At 48.1% G+C, this 15,260-nt stretch overlaps 2 protein-coding genes across 3 annotated transcripts in view; one reads left to right on the top strand and one right to left on the bottom strand.

Moving 5' to 3' along the window:
• Positions 1–7,095, top strand: part of ATP6V1E1 (ATPase H+ transporting V1 subunit E1) — a 42,251-nt gene extending 35,156 nt beyond the window's left edge. For both annotated transcript variants that reach the window (XM_028120994.2, XM_088025847.1), the window contains one exon: positions 1,240–7,095. In XM_028120994.2, the coding sequence (XP_027976795.1) occupies positions 1,240–1,302 (63 nt within the window). In that variant the 3' untranslated portion in view covers positions 1,303–7,095. The remainder of the gene's footprint in view (positions 1–1,239) is intronic.
• SLC25A18 (solute carrier family 25 member 18) lies at positions 2,717–15,046 on the bottom strand. The gene is made up of 9 exons (XM_088025848.1): positions 14,839–15,046; positions 13,029–13,184; positions 12,735–12,790; positions 11,495–11,585; positions 8,184–8,302; positions 5,553–5,715; positions 4,620–4,774; positions 3,977–4,052; positions 2,717–3,541 (listed from the first exon to the last, which is right to left on the bottom strand). Exons 1-9 carry the CDS (start codon positions 14,856–14,858, stop codon positions 3,400–3,402), a joined length of 978 nt encoding a protein of 325 aa, XP_087881974.1. The 5' UTR covers positions 14,859–15,046; the 3' UTR covers positions 2,717–3,399.
• Between the last annotated feature and the right edge of the window lie 214 nt (positions 15,047–15,260).

The following is a 15,260-nucleotide window of genomic DNA, read 5'->3' on the forward strand; positions in this document are numbered from 1 at the left end:
TACATTTTGCGGCATTTTCTTGAAAGGAATGTGCAGTAGGCATGCAGCGTTTACTGAGGGGACACCATTTACATGAGAGTGAATTTGGGGTCGAATGAGGTTTTATTTAGGACTCTGATGTATACATTTTACTACATGTAGAGATGCTGCCCAGAGTTCTTTCTCCAGTAAGAATGATGGGAACTAAAGTAAATAGTGTTTAAAGGAATTGCCATAGGGCTGCTGGCTCTTCAGATGTTTCCAGGTTTGTATAAATGAACTCTAGGAAACAAGCCAGAAAAATTCAGGTGTCTCAAAATGCTGAGCCTCTTTCAGCAGCGGTAGTCTGCTGCTGTGGCTGCTAGCTTGTCTTAGAGCGGAAGCACTTTGACCTTGACTATCATCTTCTGATAACTTAAACCCTAAAGCTGTGTTCACCATTTCAGTAGCCGCTACCCACACATGAATAAATTAAAATTAAGTAAAATTAAAAATTGAGTCCCATGGTTGCACTAGCCACATTTCAGACACACAGTAATCACATGTGGCTAGTGGCCTCTCTATGGACAGCACAGCCCGAGAAGTTTGAGGTTAAATCCTAAGGATTTTTCAGTAGCCGTTAACGCACGAGTTCCTCAGCACAAACTTGCATTATGTGTTTTCTACCTGCCACGTACTCAATCACACTCAGTAACTGTTGAAAGAAAGGACATAGGTGATCCAGAATATTAGGAGATAATATTGTTAAGGGATCGTCTCTTCTCCCTACAGCACAGTTTAACAGAAGCCTTGAATGGCTTTAGTTCTAGTTTTTGTGCTCATCCTCTTTAAGCAGGCAGTCATAACCACAAATTTGTGATTGGCTAAGTTTCTAGCCAAGGATTCTGTTACAGTTTTTTTGGATAAGTAAAGGTACAGACTTGCTGCACTTAGCTTTGTGGTTTCCTTCCCAGCTGCATAGGGGTTGCTGACTTGCCACTTGCAGTTAAGATATGCAGTGTTGGGGTGCCTGGGGGACTTGGTTAAGCATCCGACTTGTGATTTTGGCTCAGGTCATGATCTCAGGGTTGTGGGATTGAGCTCCCAGTCAGGCTCCCTGCTCAGCGTGGAGTCTGCTTCTCCCTCTCCCTCTCTCTCCACCCCTCCCCCGACTTACACTCTCTAAAATAAATAAAATCTTAAGAAAAAAAAAAAGATGTGCTTTGCTTTCCAAATTCTCCAGTTGACAACACTTACTTATAAGAACTTCTTTCTTTACAGATGATGCCAGAAGTACGGGGAGCCTTATTTGGTGCAAATGCCAACAGGAAGTTTTTGGACTAAACCTTTGGGCGAGGTGGAGTTCATTCACTGTTCTCCTTCTGTCATGGGGAAGTTTCTGATACTTGAAGAAACAAGATATCTGTGGCTTCCCCTTCGCTGTTCTAATATTCTGTATTTATCAGTGGATCCTCTCTGTAGCTAATGCCCTTGGCCTAATTGTTAACAGGAGAGAAAGTTTCACGTATTATGATCAGGAAACCTCCTTAGCTTACTGAAAGTAGCACAACTTACATTTGCTTCTGTAGCATGAAAGTGAGGGTATCAGATGGTGGTTACCAGCGCTTCCCCGAGTCTCTGCTCTTCCTCTCATCTTCTGCTGTCGTTCTCGATTCTAGAGGTTGATGTGTGTGGTGTTCTCTGACATTCAGTCTGTGCTCTTTAGGCTTCAGATGCATGGGGCGCATGCATTCCTGCCAGCACTAGTAGCTTCACTGTTCACCTGTTTGGGCCTAGAAGCGTTCCTCATCTGTAAATGTGATTTAGAATCTAAGCCATGAATCGGTCTTATTTATTAAAACAAAAGGTTTACATGGATTTCATTGTGATGTATTACGCAAGGTGCTACAAGTTTGTGGTTTGCGAGGGAAAGTTCTTCCTGAGGTAGCTAGCCAAGCAGCGTTTCCCTAGTCCCTACAGTCGCTGGTTGACAGCGGTCACTACATGAAACCATCAGCTTTCTGTGTGTCCTCTGGCACTCCCTGCTCACGTCTGCCAGCCCCTTACTAGCTTTCACACAGACCACACACACGGGTGGTATTACCTGTCCTCCAGAGGGTTTGACCGCTTTATCAAGGAAGCAGTTTTACTAGCCTCGGCAGAGTTAGGAAGGCATCTGAGGGCTTACTTGGGGAGAAGGGTTACTGTGTATCAGGCCTAAACCCTTTCACAAAGGTCCTTTTCTTCCTCTCCTCCTCTAGCTTCCCGCCCTAGGCCTTGCAGCGGGGCAAAGGTGGGAGTCTAACTCGGGTTTGTCTCTGCGGTCTGCACTCGCACATGGTCAGTGTGACTACTGAGCCTGACCATTTTTCATAAATGTGACATTTGGGACAAGGCGGGGACTAAGTGCCAACCCCTGGCACAGCCACTGTTTACTGAGGACCTGAGCCCCCGTGTTGCTGGCATCTCTCCGCAGCAGGCCTCTGGGGAAGGACTTGACGCACGTGGGGACTGTCACGGCAAACCTGTCTGGCAAGGCGATGCAGTTATGCAGGGATGGAACCAAGGCTGGAAATCTGGTGTAGCTGAAAGAGAAGGCACCCCTGCGGCTGTCCCGCAGCCTCCGCAGCAGTCATCTGTCCCGTGGTGGGACTGCTGCAGGGCTCATTCGGACGTAGCTCGGTTCTGAAAGGGACAGGGACAGTAGAGGGCAAACCATTCTCTGTGGCCCGTCTGCTTCTCCCACTAATGACAAGACGAGATCTGAATCCATTTTATTTAAAACCATGTTCTGTGGACAGTGTTCTGGGAAAGCTGTGCCTCGCAGGGAGGACCTGTGGGGGGGAGGGGAGGAGACAGCTGCCCTGACTTGGCCCCGGCCCTGGCTGCTTGGTTAGCCTAATCCCACAGCCATCTCATTCGAAAAGATCTGCTTGGTTTCCAACACAGTGCGGACTTAGAGGGCTTTCATTGTCTCCTTGAACTTCTGATCCTCCTTTTTCCCAAAATCAGTGCTAGAACTAACCATAGGTTATTTAATTCAGAATTAACAAAACTAAATCCTTAAACTGACTCAAGTATACAGAGTTTGAGTGTGAAGTAGAAAAGGAAGATGCAGAAATGACCCTTCTATCTTTACTTTGTGTTAAGGGCCTGCAGTTAATCCAACCCAAGCATGTACTGTTTCTGTTGAAAAGGAGGTGGTTAGGGGCTTCTGAAGCTCCCCGGTAGCTGTAGCCCCAAAGAGAATGAACGAAGATAGGAAGGGAGAATGGGACCATACCTAACTTGCTTATTAGAGTAAGAGTTTCTTCTGAGATTGAGGTAGCACTACAAGTTAGAGAACAAAATACAACCTGGATGGGCCACCTTGCTCGTCCCCCTCTAGTCTAAAGTCGAATGGGCTAGAGAGATGGCAGGGGACTTGGGCTCCAGCTATCTCTACTTGAAACACTTTAAGATCCGCTCCCCAATACCAATGAAATAGACCCCTTGGGCAATCCCAAAGAGAGGGGCTATGACAAGGGCCCGGCAGCCTGCTCCCTTCATGAGGGCAGACGGTCCCTCCTGAATCCAGAGTTTCCTGTGGAGAGAGAAGAGCCCTGTGAGCTGATTGGCAAGAGTGCAGTGCAAACAGTATTAAGTGATATGCTCCCCTCCAACGCTTCTTCCCTTGGAGAGGTGTTATTTTCCACAGCAGTAGTAAGCCTCCCAGGGGTGCAAAAGCCTTGCCCCACCCACTGTGTGTGCACAATTGGGTTACTAAGCAGCTGGGTCTGGGCCATGGGAAATGGGCTCAGTCTGACTAGACTGGGAGAAATGCTGTAGGGATACAAAGGAGGAAAAGCTCCCAGTACATCCTGTTTTGTTGAGAGGTGAGGGGAAGGAACAGATTTCAAAGAGCCGGAGCTCAGCGTGGTAACGGTGATAAAGTTGTCCTCCAGGTGGGGTGTTAGGTAGACAGCAAGGCAGGGGGACTGTCCCAGCCCCAGCCTTTGCAGGGCTGCAGGCCCCTCACCTGGCACAGTCGGTGATCCCACTGTAGCTGTCCTCACCCAGGCCTTTTTTGAGGGTTTGGATTCGAGTTTTCAAAACTAAAACAAAGGTTAAAATAAGTAGTGAACATCTTGCTTTTTGGTCCCCTCTCCACCATGAAGCTGTTTCCTATTAGAGCCAGCATGCACAAAACTGAATCCTGAGGCCAGTTTTGCCACTGTGTAACCTGTAATAGAAGATCCTCATTTATAAAATGAAGGAATTAGAAATGACCTGATCCTTCAGGTTACTCATACTTTAGAAAGGTGCACCAGTGTGTTAGAGAAGCTGGGTGTAGCCCTGAAGGTAGAAGTGTGGTCTCACACTGTTTTAATTCCTGCCTTTAGCCTCAGGTTTGAAACCTCCACTGGGGGGACAAAAAGCTAATGAAATCAGCACCTAGAAGGTGAGGGGATTTGTCAGGGATAAGAGAGTGAAGGTCTCCTTGGCTCCACTTTATCTGGGAAGACCCTTGCTGAGTTTCTGCCCGTGGCCACAGGTTGCCACAGTTGGAGCGGTTTCATTTCTATCTGAAAAGTAGATGACAGTCTTCTAGACAACTGTACAGCTGTCTGACTTGTAAAGTGAGCCAGCCCTTGAAGGCCCCCTATCTCTGACGCACTTACCATCCAGAGGTGTTACTGCGACAGCGGCTACGGAACCCGCAGCACAGCCTGACATGAAGGAATGAGCGAAGGAAGCCTTCCCCGTGCTCTCGGTGACCCCGAGGTTGTTAAGGTTGGCAAACAGTGGGAAGTAGATGATGGAGAAGGGGATGTCTCTGTGGGAGAGGAAGCGGGATGAGCTGCCTGCTGCTCAGGGGGACCCCACCCCCACCCCCGCGGGCTCAGGCGGGAAGCCTTTCCCTAAGCCCCCGGGCCCGGCTGATGGTCAGAGACAAGCCCACAGTTACCTATTCCTTCCCTGGCCCCCATGATCATGTGCAGCAGCAGAGGGCGGCTGCCTGCCCACCCACGCTCCCTGCGCATCACTGCCCTCCCAGCACCTGCAGGGCTCAGGTGGCGGACGGGGGGCCTGGGAGCGCGTGAGAACAGGTGGCAGGCTAAGGTAAGAGTGAGTGGGGGGAGTGGCTGGTGAAGAGCTCTAGAAGCTATGTGTTACGGGGGGTGGGGTGGGCAGGAAGGTGAAGTACATTGACCTATTGCCCAGTGATAGGAGAAAACTAGCCACTGGCCTGGCACACTTCTGATCAACTTTAAGGATTTTGGCCAAGTAGCAAAGTAAAATGAGGGGTCTCTGCTCCAAAGTCCTTTGTATATAGGGCATTCTTAGGTGCCTTTGTTCCACAGAACATCCCGTACTCATGTGGTCTGGTTACTGGAGAAGGGGCCTCAAACTAGTCTTCCACGCGCCCATCCTATGCAATTCTGCCCACTTCCGGACCAAATAGGAAGCCTGGAGGTAGTTTGCTCTCTGGGGTTTGAATGTTTCAGGAAGAATGCAGTGACAGATTGGGGCCGCAGTCCCGCTGGCCCTCTGTGCCCTCTCCCTGCTCCCGGGGGCCCTTCTGTGTCCCAAGTTCAGGAAGAAAGCTTCACCTGAGGAGAGTGGCGCCCAGGCCCTTGTAGAGACCGGCCAGGCCCTGGGTGCGGAGTAGCTCCCGGGAGATAAGGCTGGCAGACGGGCGCTTGTGGGCGGAAGCTGAACCCGTGGTGTAGGACCTGGAGGAGGAAGGTGCTGAGGCCAAGCCCTGATGATGAACTGCTGAAAGGGAGGACAGACCCCATCACGAGCAAGGCCCCAGCAGGGAGTGTGCCTCCCGCCTCCTCACCCTGGGGCAGCTCAGAGGTGAGGCTCACATCCCTACTAGAATTCTGACAATTGTCCGAATTTTATTTATTTTTAAGATTTTTATTTTTAAGTCATCTTTACATCTAACGTGGGGCTCGAGCTCATGGTCCCAAGATCAAGAGTGACACGCTCCATCCACCGAGCCAGCCAGGCGCCCCGGATTGTCTTCATTTTAGAACATTTGTTTTTGGTTCCAAGGAAATCTTTCTAAGATCTGTGTCATCTAATATGTCATCCCCACCGCACCGGGCACTTCCCAGGAGGCACAGCCCGCCCGGCCTCCTCCATAGGCAGCTACAGCAGCACCTACTCCAGCCCCAAGTCCTTATCCTCCCGTTAAAGCTGTGCTTTTGACCTGGCTTCCATTTCTAAACCACCTCTGAGCCTATTTACATAGTTTCGTCCTGCTGGCACTTTGGGACATCGGAGTCCCACTTCCTTCTGCCTAATGTGTAAAGCAGCAAATTATTTTTGTCCAAAATCTATCTCCTTCAGGCCTCCAGAGGTGCCTCCTCCCTCTAATATTCCAAGATCAGGTGAACACGGCCTTTATACCCTTCACATTTTATAGAATTTGATTTTTCATTTTAGTTGAATAATTCAGAGCCCATCACTGGATGAGTTCAACATCTAAGAAATAGAATGGAATTGTTTTTTTCCTGAGCATTTCAAGTATAGCACTTCAGTGTGGGTGAATTCCATTCATGACCACAGGATTCAATGTGCCGAAATCGTGTGACTGTTCGTTTTCTTAATTCTCCCCATTTGAGCAGCTTTGTCTAGACTCTACGGCCTTGCTCCAAGGAAGTGATTTCATGTCCCAGTTTTGTCTAACAGCCAGCAGGGCAACATCTCACACTGAGAAGCTGCTGACTGCACATCTGTTCCTGGGGCAGCGAGCAGGGCACAGGTCCAGACAATGAGCTTGAAGAAGGTAGTTCATTGGTGAGCTTTATCTTCCTCATAGCCTGCCTGATGTGCCCATAGCTCCCCCGTTCATTCCTAGCCCGTCTTTCCCTGCTTTTGACGTGGTTTAGGAATACTAACACTCTCACCCAAGTTGAAAAACAAAATGTGGGGTGGCTGGGTGGCTCAGTCGTTAAGCGTCTGCCTTCGGCTCAGGTCATGATCACAGGGTCCTGGGATCGAGCCCCATTTATTGGGCTCCCTGCTCAGTGGTAAGCCTGCTTCTCCCTCCCCCACTCTCCCTGCTTGTGTTCCCTCTCTCGCTGTGTCTCTCACTGTCAAATAAAATCTTTAAAGAAAATAAAAAATGTTTCATAGCTTTTACTCTTTGTAGATCAAAACACAGGGGCTTTCCAGCGCTCAAACTTTATTCTTGCTGCAGTTTCATGCGCTTCAGGCTAGTCTGCTCCAACCTGGAAAGCTGGTTGAATTCTAGCACAGCAAGTGCGCACAGTGGGTTTGAACAGTGCTAGGTTAACCTTGCCGGTGCTAGGTGCCGGTGCACCTCACACGCTGGCTTCTTTAATGCAGGTACTGCGGTTCACCCCCGAGGAGAAGCCCTCTGTCCCACCCCACCGGGGCTGGCCTCTCTTCCGCTGGATAGCGAACCCTGGTTCTTAATCTATGCTTTGGTACTTACACCACTTGGTATTTTTGAGAGGACCAGGATTTAGGAAAGGGACAAAATTCTCTTCCAAAGAAAACAAAAAGAATAGGAATGGTTCTCTTGTCCCTTCTTATGCCTTCCCACGAAGGCCAGCTTCTATAGCATAATATAATAGAGCACAATATGATGTCTACTGACTGAAGTGTTTATGATCAGGTTGTTGACACTTAAAATATTTAGGAAATCAAGCCTAACGGTTATGGTGATCTGATAGAGATAGTAGGTTATTTTCTGATTCAAGTTTCTCATTTCTGCTATAGAATTAGAAGTATTGAAATCTAGAAAGGTACCCATTAAATAAAGACTTCTGGGGTAGAGCATGCAACTCTTGATGACCTCAGGGTTATAAGTTTGAGCCCATATTGGGTGTACAGATTGCTTAAAAAAATTTAAAAATCTTAAAAAAAAAAAAAAAGACTTCTACAGGGACGCCTGGGTGGCTCAGTCGATTAAGAGGCTGCCTTCGGCTCAGGTCATGATCCCAGGGTCCTGGGATCGAGCCCTGCATTGAGCTCCCTGCTCAGCAGGGAACCTACTTCTCCCTCTGCCTGCAGCTCCCCCTGCTTGTGCTCTTTCTTGCTCTCTGTCAAATAAATAAATAAAATCTTAAAAAAAAAAAAAAGTCTTCTACTGACCTGGAAAGCTAATTGAATCACACAGTCTAGCCAATGAGTGCAGAATGTGGGGAAATCTATTCTGATCATAGCCCTTTGCTAATCCCATGTGAAGTCGGGATAGGCCTCACCCAAGCGCCCAGCATCCTGCAGCTGAATCTTGAGCATTTCCATGGGACAGGTAACCACCACCTGGCATATTCCAGCTCCACATCCAGCTAGCATCTCCATCTTCAGATTCCGCTGCATCCTGTGGGACCATGAGTCAGGCTCCTTCAGGCCAGCCCTGCCACCCACCCTAGCCCATCTACCCAAGTCCCTTGGTAGTTGGGACTTTCCGTGCATGGTACTCAGCCTCGTTTGGATCAGCTGCCACTCACCCAGCTGGGTAAATCATCACCTGGCCCTCAAACACAGTCTCCTTAAAACATGAAGCTAAATTTAAAACAGGCGCCAGGGAGGTAGATAGAACCTGCACAGAGGTTGAAACTAGTGCATTCAAACTACCCATTGCAGGGATATGATTGTCCCCAAATCCCTGAAGCAGTATCACCAGGGCAATGGGAGGCACAGAGAGTACTAGAAAGTGTTTGGGGGCTGATTTTTAAAAATTCATCAGTATAATAAGTGACACATAAATCAATGGAATAGAATTAAAAACCCAGAAATAGAGCCCTGCATATACAGTCGTCAGCTAATATGTGACAAGGGAGCCGAGAATACTCCGTGGAGAAATGACATTCTCCTCAATAGATTGTGCTGGGAAAAATCAGATAGTCACATGTAAAAGAATGAAACCAGATCCCTATCTTACACCACTTACAAAAATGAACTCAAAATGGATTAAAGACTTAAATGTAAGACCTGAAATGATAAAACTCTTAGAAGAAAACACAGGGGAAACCTCCTTAATGTGGGTCACCTAAAGCATAACATGAACAAAAACAGACAAGTGCGGCCACTTCAACCTGAAAAGCTCATGCAGAGCGAAGGAAACCATCAACAAATTAAAAGGCAGCCTATGGGCTGGGAAAAAAATACACATCACATATCCAATGAGTTAATATCCAAATATATAAAGAACTCAAAACTGGATAGTAAAAACAAAAAACCCAAATCAAACAACAAATAATCCAATTAAAAAATAGACAAAGGACTGGAAAAGATATTTTCCATAGAGGATATTCAAAAGACTAGAAGGTACATAAAAAGGTGCTCAACATCACCAATCATCAGGGAAATGCACATCAAAACCACAGTGAGATATCACCTCACACCTGTTAGAATGGCTAGTATCAAAAAGACATAAGGGGCACCTGGGTGGTGCAGTCGTTTAAGCGCTGGACTCTTGATTTTGGCTCAGGTCATGATCTCAAGGTCGTGGGTTAGAGCCCTGTTCTGGGCACTGCCCTCACTGGGGAGTCTGCTGGAGATTCTCTCCCTCTCCATCTCTCCCCCACACCCCGCTGTCTCTCTCTCTCAAATAAATAAATACATCTTAAAAAAAATAAGATGGGGTGCCTGGGTGGCTCAGTTAAGCATCTACGTTTGGCTCAGGTCATAATCCCACGATTGTGGGACCAAGGCCCGCACTGGGCTCCCTGCTCAGCGGGGAGTCTGCTTCTCCCTCTCTCTCTGCCACTGGTGATCTCTCTCAAATAAATAAAATCTTTTAAAAAAATAAATGGTAGAATGGGAAGCCATCTGGCCCAGGACTTTTTGTTTTTGTTTTTTTAAGATTTTTATTTATTCATTTGAGAGAGAGAGAGTGAGACAAAGCACAAGCCAGGGGAAGGGGCAGAGGGAGAAGCAGACTCCCCGCTGAGCAGGAAGCCCGATGACTCAGGGCTCAATCCCAGGACCCAGGAATCATGACCTGAACTGAAGGCAGATGCTTAACTGACTGAGCCATGCAAGAGCCCCATCTTTAAAAAAAAAAAAAAAAAGGGACAGATGATAAATGCTGGCAAGGATGTGGTGAAAGGGGAATGCTGTGCGCTGTCGGTGGGAATGCAAACTGGTGCAGCCACTATGGGAAACAGTGGCCTCCATAGTATGGAGGTTCCTCAAAAAACTAAAAAGAGAATTGATCTAGCGATTCCATTTCTGGGTATACATCCAAAGGAGAGGGAATCACTATGTTGGTGAGCTATCTGCACCCCCATGTTCACTGCACTACTGTTCACAAGTGCCAAGATTTGGAAACAACCTACGTGTTCATGGACAGATGGATGGATATAGAAAATGTGGTATATATACAATACAATATTATTCAGCCATAAAACAGAAGGAAATGCTGCCATTTGAGACATGGATGGACTTCAAGGGCATCATGCTAAGTGAAAAAAGTCAGAGAAAAACAAATACTGAGTGGTCTCATTGACATGCAGACTCTAAAAAAAATTCAAACTCGTAGGGGCTCCTGGGTGGCTCGGTTGAGCATCTGACTTTGGCTCGGGTCATGATCTCAGGGTCCTGGGATCGAGCCCCACGTCGGGCTCCCTGCTCAGCGGGGAGTCTGCTTCTCCCTCTCCCTCTGCTCCTCTCCCCACTTGTTCTCTCTCTCTCTCAAATAAATAAGTACTTTTTTTTAATTCAAAGTCATAGAAAAAGAGATCGGATTTGTGGTTATCAGAGGACAGGAATTAGGTGAAGGTGCTCTATAGGCACAAACTTCCAGTTACAAGGTAAGAAGTGCTGGGATGTAATGCAGCATGATGACTATGGTTAACCCTGCTCTACAGTACATTTGACAGTTGCTAAGAGAACAGATCCTAAAAGTTCTCATCTCAAGGAAAGAAACAACTTTTTTGGGTAACTATAGGAAGTAATGGATGTTAACCTAACTTATCGTAGTAAACATTTCACAGTATATGTCTACAAATCATTATACCGTGCATAACTATGCACTGCACAAACTTATACAGTGTTGTACTACAGTTATGTCTCAATAAAAATGAAAAAAATGTTCATCAGCTAGTTGATGAATATATGTATAGTCTATAATGGTCTATCATCTAGAACTTTCAAATTACACCAGCTCATTTTCTCCTTTCTCTTTCCTTTTTTTTTTTTTTTTAAAGATTTTATTTATTTACTTGACAGAGAGAGAGAAAGAACACACGCAGGGCAAGCGGCAGGCAGAGGGAGAGGGAGAAGCAGGCTCCCGTGGAGCAGGGAGCCCGATGCGGGGCCTGATCCCAGGACCCTGGGACCATGACCTGAGCCGAAGGCAGATGCTTAACCGACTGAGCCACCCAGGCGCCCCCTCCTTTTACTTTCCACTTGCCAAAACATAACACTAAACTTCCGCCATTTGTGTGCACATATTCACATGCATGCAGACAGGTAAACTGATAAATTCCTCTCCCTGTCACCGTCCCCCCAAACTATAAACATACAGTGATGTATTTTCACCCCACAGCCCCCCACCTGGCCATACCCATCCTCCATTAGCAGCTGCCGGAAGAAGTCATTGGCTGCCAGCTTGATGGCCTTCTCTGGAGTGACCAAGGTTAAGTTCACTGCAGCTCCTGGAAGTAAAAAATGAGGACAAGTTAAGGCCATCTCAGTGGTAAGACTTCTTGGGTCACCTGGCGGGCTCAGTCAGTGGAGCATGTAACTCTTGATCCCAGGGTTGTGAGTTTGAGCCCCATATTGGGTGTAGAGTTTACTTAAAAATAAATTACTTAAAATTAAAAAAAAGTCACAATTCTCTGAATCTGTCACTCATGTAGGCAACCTACTCTCACATCTAGCCAGGCAGGTTTCTGGGAGCAACTGGGGTCTTGTGGGGGAGGCTGTTGAGGAGGGTTCCTCTGCCTATTTTATAGAAACATGAAAGTTTTTTTCATCTCCCTACTTTGACTCTCCTCCCTCCACATTTCCCTTTTGGACGCATGTGTTTCCTTTATGGGCTCATTGGTGCAGTTATTGGGAAGTTATTTTCGTCCTTGCAAGTGCTGCCCATCTCGATGATAAGTGAAGAGTTCCCCAAATCCAGCCCCAATAATAAGGTCCTAGGGGACAGGGGTCGGTTTCCATCGCTCTGGGCTTTACTAGCCCAGTCCCACTGGCAGTTTTGTGAGTTACAGCAGTTTTTATTTTATTTCTCCGGGGTACTAGAATATCAGCTCCTTCTTAACACCAGATTTGTATCCATTTTCCAAGCCCTAATCATGGCGATGTGGCCCCGGATGGGGTCACTGCAGGGGACAGGGACAGCACTGCTTGTGTCAGGGAAAAGCCAATCAGTAACTCCCTGTCAGAAGCTCAAAATCCTTTCCATCTCTTCCCTGTCAGCTTCTTCCCCTTCTGCTTTCATAGCTAATGACCTGACAGCCCTGAATGGGGGCGGGGGCGGGGGTAACCACTTGCTTCCAGCATCACACAGTGGTGCCAGGATGGAAACTGGGGCTCCTGGGCTCCTCAGTGTGCTCACTGGTGCCCCCCCCAAACCTCACCATAACTGCCTGTCTTCACCAAGGAACATGGGGGCTTATAAAAAGCAAATGTGGCTTAGGATCACCTGGTAGCCCAGGCCCCACCCCAGGAGCTCCCTGGGCAGAAGAAACGCCACTTCCCAATGTTCTGTAAAGCCACAGAGTCTGGTGCGCTGGACTGCACCCTCTGTTTTCATTTGGCCCAAGCCAAGCCTCCCCTGGGGTGCAGGATAAGCCCACCTCGGTACATGCCCAAGAAGCCTTCTGCCCTAGCAGTTTTCATCAGGCAGTCTATCCTAGAAGCAAAAGCCAGAAAAGGAAATCAGTGGTGAGCAAGAGGATACCCATCAGCACCCCCCAACCTGGTGCACTAATTCTTCTGGGCACACCCCAGTTGACTATCTCCCCCCACCCCACTCTACCCCCATAATGCATGCACTCCCTAAATAAAGAGACTGGAAGGAATGAGGGCCCATATCCCTCCCTGGGAGCTCCCCTCTCCCTACTCACCCCATTCCCCTCACCAATACCTACATTCCTTTGTAGATGTCTTTTCCATGCTGGTTCTGCAGTCGAGTCTTGGCCAAGTCGATGGGGAACACACAGGTCACCCCAACAAGCCCTGCCACACCTCCATTGATGAGTTTTGCTGTGACACTAGGCCGTGAGGAGGAGGGAGGCACAGAATGACTGAGGGAGGCAGAGGGACACAGGAGCTCAGAGGGAGGCTGGCTGCAGAAAGCCTCACACAGCCAGGACAGATGGGGTTGGGGGTGGGGGACAGGGAGGGGAGGACAGGAGAGCAGGAACAGAGGGGAGAAAGGGTAGAACAGCGGCTCCTCCTCCGGGGACCTCAACTCCACACCAGGGACCCCTCTCCTCAGCCTCCTATACCCAACAGCAGCACCTCCCACAGCCAGCCTGGGGCTCCCTCCCCCAGGTCCAGTTACAGAGACAGGTGAGGGCCTGGGGGCCAGGAGTGTCTGGCCACCCCCTCCAGGGGCACTCACCAGGGCTGAGGCATCTTGTCCTAACTCCCCCCAGGGAAATGCTCCTCAAGCTAAGATGCTGCAAAGGCTTTTGGGAAGGAGGCCCAGAGTGCCAACTCTGCCCCCTGGGGCCCCACCGGGGTGTAGGAAGTCCTCAGCTCCCCTCAGAGCTGTCCCTCAGAGCTTCCACCAAGGGCCTGTTCTCCGGCTGGTCCCCCACCTTTAGAGCCACATGTGGGAAAGTTTTCCAACGGACTGCAGTGGCTTAAGTTCAGTCAGGATGGAATTTGAATCCTGGCTATGCTGTTTACTTAAACAAGTTACCTCACTTTTCTGATTCTTTGTTTTTCCCTCTGTAAAACTGGCCTCAAGGGATTTTGTGAGGATTAAGTTAATGCACTTGGTAAATTATAGCTATTATTTGTAATAAGAGAGGGCGCCTGGGTGGCTCAGTTTGTTAAGCAACTGCCTTTGGCTCAGGTCACAATCCCAGTGTCCCAGAATCGAGTCCCACATCAGGCTCCCTGCTCAGTGGGGAGTCTGCTTCTCCCTCTGACCCTCTCCCCTCTCATGCTCTCTCTCGCTCCCTCTCTCTCAAATAAAGAAATAAAATCTTAAAAAAAAAATAAGAGGGCGTCTGGGTGGCTCAGTTGGTTAAGCGACTGCCTTCGGCTCAGGTCATGATCCTGGAGTCCCGGGATCGAGTCCCGTGTCGGGCTCCCTGCTCAGCGGGGAGTCTGCTTCTCCCTCTGACCCTCTTCCCTCTCATGTTCTCTGTCTCATTCTCTCTCTCTCAAATAAATAAATAAAATCTTAAAAAATAATAAGAGAACACACATTTTTACAATGAGGGCTTCTAGTCAGCACAAGACCACCAGGGCTAAAGTATTCAGATTATCTGATTCTAGCCATATGTCATGTCAAGTCACACTTTACATAATGTGAGCCCCTCATCCTGGAATTTTGGAAGACTGAAGATAGAAAATAAAGCTTCCTCAGTCTCCTTGGAACCTAGTAGTGTTTTCTTATCTTTCAGGCCAGGGGCAGATTGTGAGCAAAATATTTGCAGGTAGATTACCTGGAAGTAGTAAGAATAGATATTCTCTCACACCTGAACCGTGATAAGCAAACAGACAAGCAACTTTGTGAAAACAAATAGAATTGTGACTGAAATTTTGCAATCTGAGAAGATGCAGTTCAAACAAGGATAAATTTTACATATATATTTTGTATACTGGGGGAAAATGAGTCTCACTTGCTCCTCCCCTGGACTCAGGAATCTGGAAGAGAAGCTGAGTGATGTATTGTTACCACAGAAACCCAGCCCAGAGAGTCGGCTGTCTCAGCCAGTTTACCTCAAATCCGGCTTGGACATTCTGCCGGGGGCCAAGGACTGCTGGTGGGTCCCGGCACGGGCTGTCGGCTCCTCACGGGAGATGGCTGGCTGAAGCAGATGTGGTGTCTGTCTCCTTGACTCTGGCCCACCGCAGCAGAACGGATAGAACACAGGTGTCAGTGGAGACTGGCCTGAGCCGCCTTCCGGGCAAGCCTCGGTGGGCTGGTTTCCTCCTCTACAGAGTGGTCAGAACAACACTTACCTCATGGTGTGAGAAACCAAGTATGTGCTGGGACAGAACATTATTAATACATTATTAATACACTGATGCTGCCAACTTGCTTTTTTCCTTTTCCTTCCCAGACCTTCTGGACTTTGGGGATTGAGATCAGAAGAAAGGCAATGAGAGAGGAGGATAGCTGACCCAAACTAAGGCTCAGG

Source organism: Eumetopias jubatus, unplaced genomic scaffold (genome assembly GCF_037043125.1).
Source record: "Eumetopias jubatus isolate StellerSeaLion01/CBP00866 unplaced genomic scaffold, mEumJub1_p1.0 scaffold_8, whole genome shotgun sequence".
Taxonomy (NCBI): domain Eukaryota; kingdom Metazoa; phylum Chordata; class Mammalia; order Carnivora; family Otariidae; genus Eumetopias; species Eumetopias jubatus.